Source organism: Denticeps clupeoides, chromosome 12 (assembly GCF_900700375.1).
Source record: "Denticeps clupeoides chromosome 12, fDenClu1.1, whole genome shotgun sequence".
Lineage (NCBI taxonomy): Eukaryota > Metazoa > Chordata > Actinopteri > Clupeiformes > Denticipitidae > Denticeps > Denticeps clupeoides.
In genome coordinates, this window is record NC_041718.1 from 15,066,380 (window position 1) to 15,086,406 (window position 20,027).

General features: G+C 41.3%; 2 protein-coding genes across 9 annotated transcripts; one reads left to right on the plus strand and one right to left on the minus strand.

The window, feature by feature from the left end:
- Window positions 1–4,310: 4,310 nt before the first annotated feature.
- rnf207a (ring finger protein 207a) lies at window positions 4,311–8,651 on the plus strand. Of its 8 annotated transcripts, none has more exons than XM_028998852.1 (7): window positions 4,311–4,624; window positions 5,242–5,424; window positions 5,831–6,007; window positions 6,134–6,185; window positions 6,328–6,445; window positions 6,523–6,600; window positions 6,683–8,651. In XM_028998852.1, the coding sequence occupies exons 2-7, from the start codon at window positions 5,260–5,262 to the stop codon at window positions 6,810–6,812; spliced, it is 720 nt and encodes a 239-aa protein (XP_028854685.1). In that variant the 5' UTR covers window positions 4,311–4,624; window positions 5,242–5,259; the 3' UTR covers window positions 6,813–8,651. The 8 variants fall into 8 exon arrangements, with proteins under 8 accessions (XP_028854685.1, XP_028854686.1, XP_028854683.1 ...); XM_028998853.1 differs by having other exon boundaries at window positions 5,247–5,424; XM_028998850.1 differs by having other exon boundaries at window positions 4,311–4,619.
- A 3,236-nt stretch (window positions 8,652–11,887) lies between these two features.
- Window positions 11,888–18,848, minus strand: agtrap (angiotensin II receptor-associated protein). The gene is made up of 5 exons (XM_028997833.1): window positions 16,808–18,848; window positions 16,580–16,614; window positions 16,230–16,341; window positions 15,879–16,089; window positions 11,888–12,978 (listed from the first exon to the last, which is right to left on the minus strand). The coding sequence occupies exons 1-5, from the start codon at window positions 16,832–16,834 to the stop codon at window positions 12,854–12,856; spliced, it is 510 nt and encodes a 169-aa protein (XP_028853666.1). The 5' UTR covers window positions 16,835–18,848; the 3' UTR covers window positions 11,888–12,853.
- Between the last annotated feature and the right edge of the window lie 1,179 nt (window positions 18,849–20,027).

Here is a 20,027-nt window from a genome sequence, read left to right on the forward strand (position 1 = left end):
CGCTATGATGTGTGTTCGTAATCGAGCGCCGAGCTAATCGATGAAACACGTGTCCTTATAAGGAAGCCACGGGAAAGGATAGGAAACAAATTGGATTTAAATTTTATTTTGATACTAATTGTTGTACTAGTGATAAAATAACTGATTCAGAATCTTCCATACCCGCAATCAGAAGGTTGCGCAAAGGAAAGGACCGTCCCCACACACTGGGCCCCGGGCGCCGGCTGCCCGCTGCTCACTAAGTTTGAGGCGTCAAAAGCAGATGAGACATTTTGTTGTGGTCACCATGTGCCGTGCTGCAGTGTATCACAGTCACTTCACATTCACTTCTTTCACGTAAATGGCATTTTCTCAAACTTTCTTAATTGATTTCCTGATAAAACAACATGACCCTGGAGACCCCCCAGACTTTGAAGCATCTGCAGCTGTGTTGCTGTAACATGAAAGCCACATATATTATGCCGATCATCTCATCTAGGCTGTCCTAGAAACCACCCAGCCACCCAATAGAGCACCCAATGTATGTAAAATAAAGACAATGGTGAATGGAGGATCTAATTAACAACTTTTAATTAATGTTACAAATACAAGTTAAACCTGGGTGTTACTGCACGCAGTGCACCTCACTCACTCGCTATTCTTAGTCTTGTCGCTTAGTCCTGTTGCTCAGAGATGCAGCTCCCGGAGCCAGTCCACCACCAGAAAATTCATTCTGAAAAAATGTACAGTGGCTTTACAGATTTAACAGAGCAAAAACAGATTGGTAACTTGAAAGCACGTTGTAAGTCGCTCTGGATAAGGGCGTCTGCTTTAAATGTAAATGTAGATTCGCAGATGTTGGCGCAGGCAGGAACTGGACAACCAGCGAAGCACAATGTCCCTGTGCCCTTGAGCTTATCTCAGGGAACAAAAACTGGCCACCACAGTTTAAATGAGGTTTAGGAATAATCATGAAGGGAAAAGAAACGTGGAACTGGTTAAAATTTGATTTTTGCCTTCTTTAACCTCTGGCTTTATGGGGTGCCCAGTATTTAATAAATTGTCTTCCTCTGCAGGTACTGTGACTCACAATATATGGAAACCGAATGAGAATTGCTGATGTCTTCTCCTTGTAAGTCGCTTTGGATAAAAGCATCTGCCAAGTAAAGTAAAGTAAAGTAAAGCAGTCATTGCAGGCCTGGGCCAATTAACGATGGAGAACATATCCACCAGGGGGCGCCCTGGGGACATGCTGGGTATACAGCATACGACGGTACGACAGTAAGATTGATCAAACTTCTAAGGTAGTACAAATATTGTTATTTAAATGTCATTGGTGAGAAATGATTGTGTTCATGTTCTTTAAACAACTGAATACTTTTCCCCATAATGTAGGAAACACATTTTTAAAAAATAGTGACCGCGCCTGATTTCCTGTATAAAACAGAAGCACTTTTTCAAGTTAAAAAAAGTGCTCAGGAGGTTTCTTTTCTTCACTTCACAGAGTAATTAATGTCCCAACACAATAATGTTGCTGCTGCAATTGCTTTCTCTACAGCGGTGCTGCAAGATGTGAATTCAAACAAGTTGTGATCCTTCAATACATAAAACCCAATTATTTTACCAATTACTGCATGTCAGGCGGCGTTCTCGCTGGAATTTACAGTGTTCCGCCGTGGGCCTGGCTGCCATTGCGGCTAATTAGCGCAATGTATAGCCCGCCCAGCTGTGCTTACGTTCATTCTGTGGCAATCTGTGAGGGACACAGACCCACACACTCCAAGTTTCGGGACAGTTGTGCTGCCGGCTTTGGGTCCTGTAGATCATGTTGCCTTTCACAGGGATCTGTAATGAGATTTCTCTGTGTCTCTGTCCTCTGTCTCTCTTGGATCAGTGCCTGGAAGCAGCGCACAGCGCTGATTCCTGGAAGGGAGCTAAAGGCTATTTATGTCAGGCCCACTCTGTCTTTTCTGTGTGTGTGTGTGTGTGTGTGTCTGTATGTCTGGTTGTGTAAGCGAAACCATTTGTGACAAAATGCTTGCGATCGTAATGGATGAACTATATGTGTATATGTGTCTTCTTAATAATCTTAAACCCACAACCCCTCATATTAATGGGCACAAGCACTCGTGCATATAAAAGGTAAAGGAATGATACTTGAGATATTTAAGTGTGTGTGCATGCATCTGTGTGTGTGCGTTCTCACCACCCACAGCATCATGAGTACAGTCAGCATGATGAGGGGTAGGAAGCGCTGAAGGAGCCGCTCCAGCACCTGGCAGCTCTCCTGCCCACATTGCAGGTGTCTCACACACAGTGTCGACCACCACATCATAAACACTGTATGTGTCTGTACCCTATTAGCAGAGTGGACCCGGGATCAAACTGTCTAAACGGATCCAAATTCATCAGTTCTAAGTGTTACGGTTAAAGTCTGCACTGGTGAGAATAAATATTCTGGATATGCTGGACATTTAAAAGCCAATGCCTGGCCTTCAAAGTCACGGGAAGAAGGAATAATTTTCCAAACAAGATGAGACCATTGGCCTGAGGCTGACCAACCATGCAGCTACAACCCCTCTCACCTCCGGCCCCGACCCTCCAACCCCAAATTCTTGCCTACAGTTTTTTTTTTTCGCCAGGTCTATAGTTGAAACACTGTGCTAAGTTTGCCTGGAGCCACCTCTGCCACCTGAGGGACCCACGTCCCTCCATATTTTTTCCTACTGAGCACACAGCAACAATGGAACGAACTCCGCCTTCTGTTCTTTCTGTACAAAAGCTTTGCTGAAGCTGTCTGCACAAACTCTCACTCTTAAATCTACATAATAAATCTAGATAGTAAAAACATCGGAATGTAAATCCACTCTTCACTTCCCACTTCATCAAGAGCTTTGTCCCAGATGATGATTGATGCCAATAAAAAGGCAGACCCTAACTCTCACTTGCAAAGGCCTGACAGGTTTCAGTGTCATATAAGGACAATTGTTTCATGTACATTGGGGTGACAGAAACATTTCAATAATGCCATATATGTGTTTTTACAATGATTCCTCTTCGCATATGTCTCTTCACAAATATATTGTATTCCTTTTTGTTGACATCGATCCATCTTGCAACCTAAACTGCCTATAAAGGGAATTGCAACTGGCAAGTGTTGACAACCTCGGACATGAGGAAAACGTTCAGTCATTCGGTGGGCCGTTAAACCCTGACCCGGGTGCTGAGATTTTATGTAACAGAGCGGGCCAGGTGGCAGCAGTCCTCTTATAGCCCGCGTTAGTCCTGTCCGCACCAGCGATAACCGCAGGTCAGGCACACGTAGAGCCGCAGTTCCAGGAAAGATCCGTTTCCATGAGGCTCAATGTTACAGCACCGTCTGAAACTCTAACCGCCACCCAGGAAACAGAGGAGCCAAAATATTTTTTTTTAAATATATGGTACGTTAAGTGTATGAAATTCCACCAAATTAATTTTACACACTTCTTTCCTTGTGGAACAAAATCTCATTATATGAAACCTGTTTAGGGGCCATATAGAATTTTGTCTCTTGTAAGTTATCAATATTTCTAGACAATTAATCTTTCAGAATTCAGTGTTTTGCACATTCAACTCTACACCTTTGACAAACATAGCACATTTATAGTGGTGTAGAGAGATGGTTCAGGTGAAGACAGTCAGAAAATTAGAAAAAAGACAATGATTTTTCATGAACTGGTGCAGCTCATGCATACTGCCATTAAAGCCAAAGGATTACAAACCAAATGCCAGCTAATTCTGTAAATGAATATGGACATTCTCAGTCAAAACTATTATGCTGATAAGATGTGGGGTTTTTTTTAATGACCACAACAATCAGCAATGTAGTAAGAGAAATAATGATGATGACTTTTCAATGCGTCAGGCAGCAGAGCTTTGAACTTCCATCTTTAGTCCTGGGTTTACCGGCTGCATCCAGACAGGAATTTACTGCTCCACTATAAGCCCCTGTCTCCTCTTTTGTGGTAGCAATGACTTCAGTGGAACATCACATTCCCATGTCGCTACAAAAAACTTTATCCTTGTGACATGAAGTAGCCCCAAGTGGTTTTCGGTAGGTTCAGAGTTGAAATGTATGATATCTGCACTCTGTCTGAAAAGATTTACACAGACACCGGTGACGCAGATTATTCTGCCAACTTTCCACATCAATCAGCGCTACAGAAGTCACTCTCCACGCTCTAACACACACACACACACACACACACACACACAGAGCCTGCTCTCTCACCTCGATTCCGTCCGAACGGAGGGTCACACCTCTGCTGCACCCACGCCCAGCCTCCTTCGTTCTCTTCGGCGGCACCAGCCTATTTTTATCAGACTTTCACAGAACTCTCCAAGATTCATCTTGTAGGTGTACAGGCAGGGTGGGCGGGGCAGGGGTGTCCCGCAACATTGTTCCGCGCTGCTGATGTCACCGGCCCTGCCAGTGTCATAAATTGCTATCAGTTGGAAGTGGGCGCAGAGGAAGCAGGCAGTCGCTACAGAGACACGATCTACAGAGCGTCCAGTCCAGTCATTCTGAATGTCAAACTGCGGGTCCGGGCCTTGTGCTGAGCAGGATATTGTGTTGTTACAGGATTACAAAAAAAGGTAAGGTAAGGTAAGGTTAAGGTAAGTTGTTCATTAAATGTACAAATTGAAATGACTATGTGAGAGCAGTAAACAGCTTTTCATGAAAAATACTTGCGTTGCATTATATGTAATAATATGTAATGATACACAGATTTGCAATGCAAGTTTGACTTGATACACCAGAAAATACAAAGAACAAGAACAAAGACACTGCAGTCCTCAATGTTCCAGAAATGCTTAGCATTTATCATCAACATGGCCATTAGAATGTCAGTTGCATGAACAGTTGGTGCTGATTGACAAGGCACCGCCGCACTCATCTGCTCTTAATATTGCAGCGGCTTTTCTGCGTGTGTTAAAAACCACTCATTAATATACGTTAACAGGTTTGATGAAAAAAAAAGGTTGATTTAAAAGAGACTAAAAGCCAAAGTGACAAGGAGTTGATCTTGCTATGATGTGAAGGATTTAACTTTAACATAAAAAGCTTACAACAATATGACTGTGTTACTATCCAGTGGATTAATCTGGACTAAGATCTACTTGCAGGATGCTTGCAGGTCAGCGGTGTGGCCATGTTTATTCTTTGTATATACAAGGGCATGTTGACCTATTGGCCTAATGACACACAATGTACCTCTAAAGTGCAGGTGGAAGTCGCTTATGTCAATGTCCCGTGGTACATCCTCTCTCATGGACGTTTCCCTGAAGTTGTCATCAGGGCAAGGGCCCAGCTTACGGCGTTACAACAGCACCAAAATCCTGCGGGCTGAGGGAGGGGACACTCCCTTCACCGAACACTGCCGAAACTATGAGAACAGCTACAAAGTGAGCAAGCCATTAACCTTGCGGCATATATAAGCAAACACAAGCATACACCAGCACTTAACCTGAAAACATGCCAATATACTGGCTAGATCACCAGCCATTTCATCCATTATCTAAACTGTATATAAAATCACTATACAATATGTCAGGATATTCCAGTATTGTCTGTAGATAAGAAAACAGGTTGTGCTCATATTCACACATCCCTATATTACATTTCTTATGGGGTGGGTTCTAAAATCTCAAATAATTGAAAGTAGGTTGCCAGAATTGTTTGACATATTATATACATACATAGATTATATATAATATGTTAAATGTCTAATTAATATATTAGATATATTAATATGTTAAATGTCTAATTTGTCCAAAATGAGTTCACATTTCCTTTTGTGTCTCCATCCAGACTCTCCAGATAGAGGTTCAGCGGCTGAAAGACCAAGTGCAGAAGATGCACAGAGACCTAACGAAGCACCACTCGCTCATCGACGTGAACACCATGGAGAAGGTCCTGGAGAGGGCGCTGTTCATCGACCGCCAGATCACCTCCCAGTGCATGGCTGTGAGGTCTTTATTTGAAGAAGTAAGATGTTTACACAATTAAAAACTTGATATATTATCACCTTATATAAACTTGGCCCATATGGATTTCCAATTGCTTTCAGCAAATGTCTGTAGACATGACAAATGGAATGGATTTGTCTTGCAGGCATGGGAGGAGTCCTTTCAGAAAGTCACAAATGAGCAGGAGGTTTATGAAGGTTATTTTCACTATTAAAGACATCACACTAACTACAGTATATGTACACTGCATATTGATTCATGTCCTTTATTTTGTCTTTTTGTGTGTGTGTGTGTGTGTGTCTGTGTGTGTGTGTGTGTGTGTGTGTGTTTTCATACCAGCACAACTCCATAACCTGTTACAACTGAAACAGGAGAACTGCTATCTAACAACTTTTGCACAGCACATTGAGCCCTACATCCAGTCCATAGCCAGGGTGAAGGAACGTCTGGAGCCAAGGTATTTAAAAATTTCTCATTCAATAAATAAATTCAGCCATCTGTGGTGCTACAGATATCCCCCTGTTGTTTTTTCAGATTCCAGCAGTGCACAAATCCTCAGGATGACCAAAATGACACACCGCTATACATTTGTAATGACAGCTACACAAGGTAGTGGTATTTTTTTCAATATGAGGAACGGTTCTGGTTTGGTTAATCATCTTGCCGTCAACATGTGTCTGTGATTTTCCCAAAGCAGCAATGAGGAGACCATCTCAGCTGTTGAGCAGGACCCTCACAAGGAGTTGATCAAGAAGAAGCGCTGTTACAGACCAGGAAACCAGAGGAGCACAGAGACTCTGAGTCCCAAGGAAATGCATCAGTAAACTTCCATGATGGTCTGAAGATGGCCCACCCCACATCTCTCCAGAGCCTGGTGCATGTCAACCATATCGGTCACTAGCTCTTCATCCATCCACCATTTCTTGTCCAGCAAGAATCAGTTCACTAAAAGGGAAGTGGGCGAGTGCAGCCCCCTGACATTAACGGAATAGGAACCACAATGAACCTACTGAAGTTCATGTGAGCTTCAAGCGAGGGAACAAAGTTCTCACCAATATGTTTTATTCTGATAATATTGATGTTTATTTAGTAAATCTAAGAGGAAAAGCATCTGCAATTACTGCTCTCAGCTTGCACTTTGGAAACCAAGGTCTGTGTTCGTCAATCAATTTATATTAATGGTTTTCAAAACCAAGAACTATGTGAGACCAAATAATTATCCTGTGCAGCATATGCCTATATAAAGATCCACGCTTCCATCCATCCATCACCCTAATCAGCGTATCAGGGTTGCCTAACTACCAAATGTAAAAATACAAATGCCTCTTGGGTGAAGCTGTTAGCAGAATTAAGTAGGTTTGATGGGCAGAGGAAATGGCACTGGGAATGGCGCATTCAAAATAAAATCGTAACCAAGCAACTAGTTCTTCTGCATATTGATCATAAAGTCTTGTATCCTATCCGAATATGAGAAATTTGTATTTTCTTTAACAACCTCTGCTGTATTTTCTTTAACAATCATCTGCTGCCCGCTGGGTTCATTTGCTGATGGACACTTGCAATAATGTGAAAAATGGTCTTCATTCTTGTTCCTGGGGACCAACACAGACTGTATTTTTTTCTTCTATTTATTGTAAGTTTACTGATGATCAAATGAGACTAGTTTAGGGCAGGACAGTTGGACGAGGAAAAAATCTTCAGCGCAAATTGTACATACATTGACCGATGGGAGGGTGAGATTAAGAGTATTAGGAGAAGTCTGTCTCCCCCAGGTGGCAAATGAAGAGTGCTGAAATCTCAGTTCCCAATTCCTACCCAGAATTTCTAAAAACAACAGCAAAAAATAATAATAAATTATGCTGGTAAAAGAGTAAATAACGGTAAAAAAAATTCAAAATGGAAGCACAGATTGTGATTATAGTATCTGATCGGCTAACGACACTATTGACCAAGTAAACATCGGAATGATGAATGACCTGTGGTTTCATTACATGTGAGTAATGAGCTGAAAGTATGATGGAAAATGGATGGCCTGTCAATTAACCCAGCGCTCATTAAGCTTCCGATCGATAGCCGATCGGCTTGTAATGCAATTTTTCCTGGAATATCGGCGCAGTTAGCCACCCCATCCCCCTCTCTCCTACAGAATCAGCCCAGGATATGTATTCCTCCTTGTCTCCTAACCACCTCCAGCACATTAGTTTGTGTCAGCAGTGTGCTCTGGAGTGTTCCGCAGGGAGAGACCGGAGGGTAGCAGTCGCAGCTCTCTCTTCCTTTCTCCCTCAGCTCTTCATTCCTCCCTCGTCGTCTCGCTTTGCTGCCTTAGTGGTGCCACGCTTTCTTTCAATGTGTAAAATTAAATAAGCCCCAAGGGTTAATAAATCATAGTCAGAATTACCATAGGGCTCTTTCACAGAAATATGGCTGTTCTAAGTTTCTAATTAAGTCAACAGTAAATTGGAAATTGTGGAAAGTGTAGGATCTGGAATTTTTTGCATTGCCCCTCATACTGAAATGGGACCCTTTGTGATAGATTTTGCAATTTTGCGATAGTTATTTGCAATTTGCAGAAAGGGCTACAATGGATCACTGCTGTAAATTCTGCCCCTGCAATGTTACTTATCTTCTGCTCCACCATATATATAAACACACACACACACTCACACACATACATAGATACATTCATGGGGTGATCCTGACCATCTTGTGTGGGTCCTCTTGTGTGAAGAAGTCAAGGGGTTTGGGCTCATTAAAAATACATTTTGTGACAGCTCACAGGGCAGAGAAAAAAATAAATAAATGCACTAGTGCCTTGGCCGGGCCGTTTCCCCTAGGTCATACATCATCCCACGTCACCGGGCCGCTGGGCCCTCTTCGTCTCACCACACCACTGAGAAACTTACTGATGGGACATGGGAAAAAAGATGAGGGTTTTAAACTCTAGAAACACATGAAGGAATCCACACACACACACACACACACACACACACACACACGCATAAATAAATATATATATATATATATATATATACACACACACACACACACACACACATACATACACACACACATACACACACACACACACACACACACACATGCACACAACCCTGATAGTTCTAGTTTTGAGAAACATCTGTTCAGTTCCTGGATTAAATTATATGAGTACAATGGTACCCTGTAGTCAAATCCTCAAACCTCGTTTCATTACAAACATGGCAACCAACTGAAAAAAAATGTAAAATAGCTTTTTTTCTGTACACATGCACACAGGCAACATCTACACGTAATAATCAAATCTAAACATGATTTACACCAGCATTCACTCTTTTTTCTTGTGCAAAACAATGATTGCAAGAACAATAATTGGCTGTAATGCTGGACTGAGGCTCCACCTAATTACCAGACCAAAGGCCCTCTGTCAGTACATCAGCCTCCTGATGGGGAACTGACAGCTCAGCCTCGGACAGTAATAGGAATATGAATCACATCGATCTCAGGGAGCCGCTTGAAAAGGTCAAGAGGTGAGAGATCTCCTCTGGGGTGGATCCTGCATCCATTACCAGCAATACGTGGATTTATGGAACATGGAATTAACCTTCACCTAGATTTGCAACTATGCAGCCTTATATGTACATCCGTGTAAATTAATGTTAATAATTTTTTTTTCAGAACAGAGTGCATTTGCTGCAATTTTGTCATTTGCATTACTTAACCAGCCAACTCTTTATTAATGTATGCTGCATTTATGATTAAATTTTTCTTAAAGGTCAGGTCCACATTCAGATATGGCATGCAGCCCCCCTCCCTAGATAAAACAGCGTGAGGATATTGAGCTGAATAAGCTTTTCCCAACTCAGAAACCTAATTTTTTTCTCATAGCTCCACACGTGGTTCAAAGAGCCACGAGCGTTAGTACAGAGGAAATTAGTAAAGTGACCTGATATATTTGTTTTCAGTGGACCCGAAGGCTCAGTGGTTAATTCAGGATGCCTTTCTTCCCAGGGGAAAGTCTAGAAAAAAAATGATTTTTTTTCTCGGTCTGTCAGCAAAATGAAGAAGTGCAATAAAAATATTACTGACTAGGAGTCACTGTCACCAGCAACACCCAACCCCATTATTAAAGCTGTTCCCTCACTGTCAAAATTGGAGAGAAAACCCCCTGACACCCTTACAATAATAATAAGATAATCTTACAGTGTGGGGGAGGCTATGCTGCAGCGATCATAATTAATTGGCCGGAATGGCTCATTGCCATCATAGAAAATATATAGGCTATAATGGCCTGAGGCGTGCATGCAGAATTAGCAGTAATGCTGATACCGCGATGGGGATCTAATGCAAACTGCGATGAGGTCGTCAAAACAAGCACTGAGTGGAACAAACAAAATAATTTTTTCCATTTGTCCAGCATCCACAAAATAATAATAATAATAATAATAATAATTTCAGATGGGAAACTGTATTTTGGGAAATCTGTCTGGGAGCTTCTGTTGTCAGGGCGACAACATTTCTTGTCAGGGTAATCAGTCAGACAAATATAGCTGAGAGACACCATGGATCATTAGTCATGTCAACCACCCTAAGGTGATGACACTGTTAATACAGAAAATAGACTTTTTGTATGGAATAAAACACTGTTTGTGGGATTGAGTAAGGTCAGTGTATTTAAATGGTGTCTCCCTGCTGTGCCTCTTTTAGTGTCGGGTTGAAATATTTTGCACGCAGGTGATCATGCCGGACCAGGTTTGGATGCAGCAAGGCGCCTGCTGGATGGAACCAGGCGTGGCGGCGGCCGATAACAAAGGCTCCGATGTCCTTGACACCCCGAGTCACAGGTGCTCGCCCGAGAACGTGTCAGCCTGCGGTGGAGGAGAGGCAACCCCATAGCCAAGAATTAATCAACGGCTCATTCCACTGCCAGCCTCCTCCTCCTCCTCCCGGACATCAGCGTGCCGCACTCGTTAAGGGCTCAGCAGGAGCGAATCATTAACAGATCGGTTACTCGTTAATTAAGACCTCTGCCAGGCGCTCTCACAGGGGGGGCAGGAGGAGGGCCGCGGCACTATCTGCGGCATCAGAGGGTTTCTCAGCATAAGACAGATAAGCCATTAAAAATGTACAACTTGATCTGAATAGAACCAAAGAAACAAGTGTAACTAACTAATGCAAGGATGGCTCGCATTATTCTGGATAAAGCAATCTCGTCAGGTTCAGTGCAGATTTGGCGGTTCCGTGGTGGTCAAAACATTCAGTTCAACAGCTTGAAAAGTTATGTTACGTGAAAGAAGGGTCATATATGATATTTAAATCATTCATTATATGCATAGCTATTAAATTGTAGGGGTTTAAAGGTTTAAAAGTATGGCAAATTCATTCCAACCACGAGCAGCACAAACAAAGTAACCTAGTTAGGCCTAAAAATAGCCAAGTTGACTCCACAATTAATTTACATCTCCAGCGCTACAGAGAGACCATTGATTTATTCCTTCATTTTTGGGGCAGTTGAGAATGAGCCCACTGTTCACCTCTCTGCTCCGCGGCTAGGGCCAGGTGAACAATAGTCTGGAGAGAAATGACATCACACTTTTTGTGCACAGGGAGAAATTGAAAATCACCCATTTGGTGGACGGATACTGGCTTCAGGAAAAATGAAGACATTTTCACACGGATTGAAAACACACACCTGCACATAAAAACACTGCAGCCCCAAACATATTTCCTAGAATGTAACAAGCATTCAGAAATGTAATAACGGGTAACACTATGTCACACAACTCTAAGGCTTCAAATTAAAGTGCCCATGTGGAAAATCTCTTTCATTCTGAGCACCGTAAATATGGAACACTGTCAATAACCTTCACATAATGGTGGCAGCATACAAAATTGTGGGAAAGGCAACAGTGAACACATGACTTTTTAATACTTTTGTTTGAATGACAGGTGAGATTTGACCTAAATGGAATATTAATGTCTTCTTGGAATAAAATTATTCTATAGATTTCCTGTTGCAGCTATTTCTAGTGAATCCTATGTCCTCCGAGTATATTGCGTTGCGTAAAATGCAGTTCAAAGATGTCGATGGTCACAGTCTCAAAGTGAGGGAAAATATACATTTCTGTTTGTTTAGAACATAAAGTACATTTGTACAGTAACATACAATTATAAAATTTAAATGATAACAATCATGAGGCAAAACATATCATATATCATGATCATATAGGTTTATAGAAAAATAACAAGTAAAACATGCATTTATTGTTCATCATCTTGTTCAAAAATCCCTATCAATTATAGCAAGTAACAAGTTCATGTGTATACTTGTTTCTAAGTCTAAATGTAACTTAAAACCCATATAGCATATATATAAAAATTTTGGAAACAGCTCAAGTAAAAGTAGCAACGGCGTACAGCCCAATTTGCTTTGTATGGAAGGGCCGGTTTAAAGGTTCATGAGTGAACAAACACTGAATAATCAAGTTTTTAACGGTTGTAACGGTTCGCTTTTGCCAGTAATGTCTTAGTTATTCATAATTATCATCCTTTTCAGAATTTTAAAAGTTTGACTGGCTATTACAGTAAATAGAAAGTAGTCATAAGAACATATTCACACATGGCATGTCATCAAAGCTTAGTTAATCCTTCATATCATACTGGTGCAAATAATTATATAATAAAAACTGAGAAATCTGTGCAGAAGAATAAATACACATGTTCATATTATTAAAGAAAATTGTGTAAAGGCCATTGGCTGGATCATCCGATTTGTAAGTGATATGGATCCATTTGTAGACTTTTGATGCCACTCCATGTGAGAACACAGGAATTGAGTAGGGGTTGAGTAGCAATGTTTTCCACCCTCAAGTCAATAGGAACGAGGTCCAGTCTTGCTGTCCTGTGCTTGGTTGAAGGGATTGGCAGAGCTGCTGGACTGGTCCTGTTGGTCGATTGACTGGTAGGCATCACGGTTTCGTGTGACAGAGGGGAATCCTGGGTGGTGGGAAAGACAGACATGTCTGTAAATGACAGTAACTAGATTCACCTCACACACACACACACACACACACACACACACACATTTATCATTAAAACAGTCCACACTGTATCCCAGTAGCTTCGTATGCCCAAGCTATTTTTGACTAGCATTTGACATTTACATTTATGCACCAGCCTACATGTTATTGATATGAAAGAAGAGCGGGAACAACCCATCTGTGCGAATCATGCACGATCATCAATACAAAAAAAACATCTTTATGTCGGGATGGTTTTGGATTTTCTACTGTCTTACACTTCCTGTGCAATTCCAATGGTTCCAACAACCATTTTCTTTTGGATGCAGGATTTATTGTTTGAACAAAAAAAACACTTTAATAATGAAATGACCACAATCTAACTTTGCCACTCCTCATAAGATCTAATAAGCAGTTCATGGAACATACACAGAGCAGAAAGTGTTTGGCTGTTTCAACAATATAGCAAATTCAGTGGAGATAATTGTATTCACACTTTTATTATATTACAGTTATTCTGGAATCAATAGCGGTCCAAAAATGACAATGCAGCAATAGTCATCCAAAACAACAACTATAATCAGTAAGCATTACGGAGTATAACACCAGAGTAATCAGAGTAAACAACTCCTCTGTACTCCCCTCTTTTGGTTGACTTACTTACACATAAGAAAACAAAGAAGTGGCAGCATTTCAACAGTACTCCAGACGAGCCACTGCTATGTAGACTTATTAATTATTCCTCTGCCAATTTCTTCCATATTGAAGACCATTTAATAAAGGACTTGCCCTTCACAGGGCTTCCCCTTATGAAATATTTAATTCTCATTCCACCTAAAAATCACAGTCAGAATGCAAAAAAATCCTGTACATAAAAGTTTCATCTGGTACATTCACAGTATACAGTACTCGCAGTTACGTTCTGTAAAAATAATTTAATGTAGCATCAAGCAAAATGTGAGTACAAAGTGACACTTAAATACAATATCTACAAATATACATAATATAAAAGTAGACTAAATAAATAAGTATGCATTATGCATATGAACGTACATATTCATACTGCCAGTTATCAAATAGCACAAAACACAAGGTCCCTCAAGAACTAATTCTTGGTCTTCTTATGCTCACTTCGAAAATGCCAGAATGATTTGGTTTAGAATTGTAATTAATGATGTTATAAAACACATGCAGCATGTGAATAACTGCACAAAAAATATTCATAAATATGAATCCTGCACTGATTTTTAAGGCTGTGCTTTAACAGGGTGATTTTAAATGATTTTTAAAGCTGTACTACATTTAAGTGGCAGCCTCAATTGAAATGTGTCGTCTAATTTTACGGACAAAATAAGACGACACAGACTGTTGTAGGGTGTGTGTTATTATATAAAAATGTTTTGTTCTTTGTTCTTTGCAGCCAAACAACTAAATAAGATTAATTATATACTACTCGGAACAAAAATACACTAGAAACCCAAAAAGGCACAGATGAAAGAAATAAAGACAGAAACACATTTCATTGGAAGAAAGACAGGACAGTTGTGACATATGCAAAGGAAAGTGATTACACACAAACGAGAAATTCACAAGGTGGAAATCATGTCTGCACAGCAGATTTAAAAAGCAGAAGAAAGAGAAAGATCAGATTGTGATGTTTGGGCCTAGTAGCGGCGACCCAGCAATGCACTGTCTGCACTGTCCGTGGTGTAGCGACTGTCCACTGAGGTCTCCAAGTCTGAGGGCAGTGGGACAGGCAAGGGAAACGGGACATAACCAGGACAAAGACAGTCATCAATACAGTACAGTAAAGAGAGTGCATTAAACAAAAGGAGGAAAATGACACAAAAAGCAGAAAATACCTGTGATTAGCATATATTGAAAAAAACTATTCAATTTATATTCAAAGTGAGCAAGAAATAAATAACATAAATACATAAAACACAGAAAATATGTATCTGCATTGCTAACGGGATGAAGGGTTCGGAATAATTCTAGAGGCCCGGAGCATCTAAAACGGAGTATTTCTAGGATGTAGGCTAAAGAGGTCCTGAACAATATTGTTTCCAGGGGCCCAGAATTCCGAGCTACAGCCCTGATCGCAGGACGTGTTGAGGTGACCTAGTTACTTACGAGCTTCATCAGCTATGTTATGCGCACAACTGGTGGATGCATGGCTGTGCAAAGAGCAACAGAGTGAGAGAAGGTATCAGACACACACACACACACACACTCAAACACAGCATGGGAGAAGAAAAACCGAATCGCCGGGCTGCGCGCTAATTATTCATTAAACAACGATTACTCAAGACTCCGGTTAAAGTCAATGTTTCATTAGCTCTATATAATTTTCTCGCAACGAAGCGCTCACAATTAGCGATTAGGCACATACTTCTCCAGCAATGGTGTGCAATTTTATTATTCAACTTCAAAGAAGACTTCAAACAAGAATGTAATGTTACTCACCCGGTATGACACACAGTTCCTTCCCTTGTTTTAATAAGGTCAGATACTGTTAATGCACTATGGCTCATTTAAAAGAAAAAAAGAAAAAAAAAAAGTTATATAACCCATGGATCTCTTTCGCGGCCTGTTTCCTAATTATAACAGCACCTAGAGAAGAATCTCTGAAGCATGTGTTACTGTGGAGATTATGAAGTTCTCTTCTTATCCGAGCACACCAGCCACGCTCCGTCTTGTGATCATCTCTCTAACTCAATTTCCCTCGCAAGTCTACTTAAAATTGGCCGTTTCGCCACGAGACTCTTCCCCCCTCTTTCATATCTAGGCACATGCATCACAAACTTCCCGGAAGACTCAACACGTGGCCTGATGGGTCACTCTCTGGAAAAGCTCATGCCTTGGCTGACCACTTACCGAAGTTAATGTTGTAGTCTCCTCCTCTCTCGCGGTACATCTGATAAACAAAGAAGCAGGACACAGGTTTGAGCAGCAGGCTAAGGATGGCCATGCCGGTGCTGAAGCGGAACGTGTCGCGGAGTCGCTCCGCGACGTTCTCGGCCAGCGGGTAGAAAATCCCCAAATGGATGATGTCTGTTAGGATCGTCACAGCCATGCCGAGCAGGAACTGCAGGGGGGGGGAAGAAAATACACAACGGCCTTGTACCTGCTACTGTTAAATGTCCCTTAGTCGCCTGCTCCACATCTGAGAGAGTTGTAAGTTGACGTGCATGTTTAGGAGTAAACATGGAGGAGGACTTGACTCACCATCAATACAGCATCGATGGAGTCTCTCTGAGCCACGGCCCACACGCCTACAGCCAGCACACTAAAGTTCCCCCACGCATAGGAGGAGGGCAGCCATGGGCCCATGAAGCCCCTGTAGTCCATCACACACACACATGTTTATTTCACCATTCTTCCTCGTTTGAGGAAGTATTAAGACAGACCATGGTGTTGCATTATACTTGAAAAATGATGTAAACATCATATTTGCAAATAATAAATATTTGATTAATAATAATGATAATAGGTGGGTAGCTATGATCTGAAGGGCTACATCTGCAGAGAGCGACTGTGGAAATTCCACAGGGGAATGGTAAAATCTACACACTCACCACACCGTCAGCAGCCAGTGGACCAGCAGGATGGCCTGAGGGAGACAAACAGTGCGACATCACAATCGTCACGTACACAGGCGACAGTGAAGTTGAACGTTGCTTTAAATATGCAACACATATCAGGAACCTTCGTTTCCAGCGAATAAAGTTCCCAAGCAAACAAATTTCAACCCTTGTGTCAAGTTCTATGACGTTTTTTTTTTTTTTTTTTAAGTTAAAAGTTACCTTGAGGTTTATCGCGGGGATCTCCATTTCTCTCCGTCCTGCAGACGTTTGAACTTTTTTTTAGTTGACTTTTTTGCACTCAAAACGCGACTGCCACATACTGCTGTACTGCTGCTCCGAACTTCTCTGTGCGCGGACCATGTGACCGCAGCCTGACTCGGGCCACGTGACCGTCAGCTGCCTCATTAGCATAAATCTGGGAATATTCCCAATTAGTGGAGAGCCTGGCCTCGCTGGAGAGGTTCGCGTTCTTGTTTTATGCACCTTACAACGTTTCAGAAAGGATGCCCTGCAGGTTGCCAGTAAGCAAAGAGAATGTTTTAAATGCATAGGTTTGGTTTCTGAGGATAATATGCAATTTATAAGCATTATGAAGTGGCAAATTACTCTTAATGAACCTCATAGAAGGCATATTAATAATGAATTAATAAGGAATATGGGGAGGATAATCATGATTACAATTGGCTATTTCTGGTGGAACAGAAACAATCTGGGGTGAGTGGACGAATGATCAGTAGAAACTCTTTGCCATCCCAGCAGTGTTTCACTCTAGGGCTGTACCGTTGGAGTCCATACGTTAGGATTGTGTGGGTTTCTTCTACAATTTCACCTCTGCGTCTGCAGGGAGGCTCCCAAATGACAGTTGGACAGAGTCAAATTATAGAACCCTGGCACGTCTTCAGCAGAATGTCATTAAGTCTGCCTTACTGGGACAGTCCATCTAATAAGCCCTGCTGCATTACTCCATATGGCTCAGTGGTATACATCCTGTTATGTAATATTAACTGACAAATGAATGTGTTGCATTAAAAATGCGTGTTAATTCTGGATTCACATGGCCAGTGCCAATGCCATCCCAAACTGAACAAATGCTAATCTGGTGATGATGACTTTTTCTTTTTTAAGCGTTGCCACAGTGGATGGTTGCACAACTGATTAAGCAAAGGTTTTATGCCGGATGCCCTTCCTGTCGCAACACTCATCATTTACTTGTACTTGGGACCGGCACCAGGAAATATATCAAATTCTTCCAAAGACCCCTTGGATTGTGGACTGGTAAAAAAAATCAAACGGACAAACTATTACTCTGCTTTCAGTGAGATAGTGCTCAGAAACATCATGTAAATGTGTCACATTTAAAAATGCAAAACTTTGCCATAAATGGGCCAGCAGCCTCCACGTAATCCAGCAGATGCATAAAAAGGCTCTGTGATGTATTACGGATCTGGCCTACACTTTGCCCTCTTTAACATACAGTAGTGTGCATTGTGTTTAGTGACTGTGCCTGGGTGGAGTAATTGATACTAATTGAGTCTGATTGAGTTGGCGGAGTTGAGCAGTCCCATGTGTACATGTCCGCAGGGCACATTCACACCCCAGCCCCGACAAAGACTGTTTCTGCTTGTGTGTCTGACACGTGTCTGGCAGATGGTACCACACTCTCAATGGCTTTCTTGCAGCAGGTGCGACCTTTGACCTCGCCCTGCGCTCACACCGTTGTTACCATGTGGTTTGATGGATGGCATAAGAAGAAATTTTAAATCCCAGTGTAGCAGGTATTATTGTTTGTCATGCATCACTGTCATTAATTACTGTGATTTTGCTAACAACAGATTTTGCTAACTAGATTTCCCACTAATTCGTATTATGTGCCGTACGTCAGTTTGTGACATATATGTATCGGCCCATCAGTTCGTCTGCTTATCCAGGTCAAGATCATAGCAACAAATGGAGAAAATTCTAACAACCCATTTTAGTGAGACCACACGCACTGGGGTAAAATGAGCCCATCCAAATCCACACGCATTTTCACTGTGGGCACTGGGAGAAAAATCAAGTGCATGCGACTCAAACACAGCTCTTATGATGTAGCATTTGCTTCTATGAAGCAGACACTTAACTGTTTTCACGAGTTTACGCTTTTATCTCACAGAAACAGGGAGAAAAACAGTGTAGGTGTTTCTACTACATCAAGAGTGTGAACACTGGGGTAGATGTTTCTTATGAGAGTTATTTGTGCCATGTCAAAAACACAGGACTTTTTTTTTGCATGCACACGTCTACACTTTTAACTTTCTCCCTCCATCTTCATGTGGAAAATAGGTAAGTGCCTGGCTTCATAAAAAATATATATATATTTATTTACAATCGAGGCAGGTCTCTGAGAAAGAGATGCTGCGCTGCGTGTGTATCCAGCTGAGATTAGAGACGGGTCTATCATTCAGCTGGCTTCCTTCCTAGCGACAGCAGGAGACACACTGAGGACTTGTTATTAAAAATACATCAAAAATGTATTTAAATCAGAATAAGAAAGTCCATGTGATTGGTGTGGAGAAAAAAGGCCTTTCGTACTTGTGCTGCACTAGCGTGGATGAGGTTGGAAGAGGCTGCAGTGGTAGAACATTTATAATGATTTATAATCTGCTATTGATCTGTTGCCATCGCCAGTCTTTACAAATAAGAATTGTGCTGTTACTTTAGTCTAAACAAATAATGGAATACAGTAAAGACTAGGTGGTTATATCCTACTACTTAACATAAATCAACCACAAGGTTGGCAACTTTGGGCAGTTGGCTGGAGTGAGATTTCCTTAAAAGTGGTGTCTTTGTCATTGTGATAAAAAGCACAGCGCACGGTGACACAATGAAATGTGTCCTCGCCCTTAGTGAGCAGCCATATCCACATGCCGCCTAATTCTCTTTAATGAATTCTAACCAGTCACTGCCATCTATGCCATAACCCATTAGAACTGGACCGGAAACCATCCAATCTGGCAACACCACAGGCAGAACACCTCTCAAGGTTCCCCATGCAACTAATGGATGCAAAGGTTTTTAGCAAATCAGCAATCAAACATAATTCCGCTGATTACATTGTAACTTCGGCAGATATTACATCAGTGGATGTAAATTTATTTCTTGCATGAACGTGGTTGCATAAAATTGCAATCCTGCCACCACTAGACTGGCAAAATCAGATAAGAGCATCAGATAAATGGGATGTAAATGCATCATAGTGTTTCAACAGGACGTTTTTAAATAATATAAATGAAACTCTATGTGTAATCCTATGTAATCCTAATAGCAAGGGCAAATAACTATGTGTAGGTGTGTGTTAGATGGTATATAGAACCAGAGTTTATATTATGTTATTTCAATGCCATTATGTGCAGCATAACTGCATAAATATAAAAAATTATGTATAAACATTGATCCATAC

What these genes read in the sequence shown, in the direction of transcription:
- rnf207a (XM_028998846.1), top strand. Translation starts at nt 4,547, where the DNA reads ATGTCAAACTGCGGGTCCGGGCCTTGTGCTGAGCAGGATATTGTGTTG. An exon ending in ACTATGAGAACAGCTACAAA is followed by an intron (nt 5,425 to 5,830) that starts GTGAGCAAGCCA and finishes GTCTCCATCCAG; the next exon opens with ACTCTCCAGATAGAGGTTCA. An exon ending in AATGACAGCTACACAAGGTA is followed by an intron (nt 6,601 to 6,682) that starts GTGGTATTTTTT and finishes ATTTTCCCAAAG; the next exon opens with CAGCAATGAGGAGACCATCT.
- agtrap (XM_028997833.1), bottom strand. Translation starts at nt 16,834, where the DNA reads ATGGAGATCCCCGCGATAAACCTCAAG. An exon ending in CACTGGCTGCTGACGGTGTG is followed by an intron (nt 16,342 to 16,579) that starts GTGAGTGTGTAG and finishes GATGGACTACAG; the next exon opens with GGGCTTCATGGGCCCATGGC. An exon ending in CCATCGATGCTGTATTGATG is followed by an intron (nt 16,090 to 16,229) that starts GTGAGTCAAGTC and finishes CCCCCCCTGCAG; the next exon opens with TTCCTGCTCGGCATGGCTGT.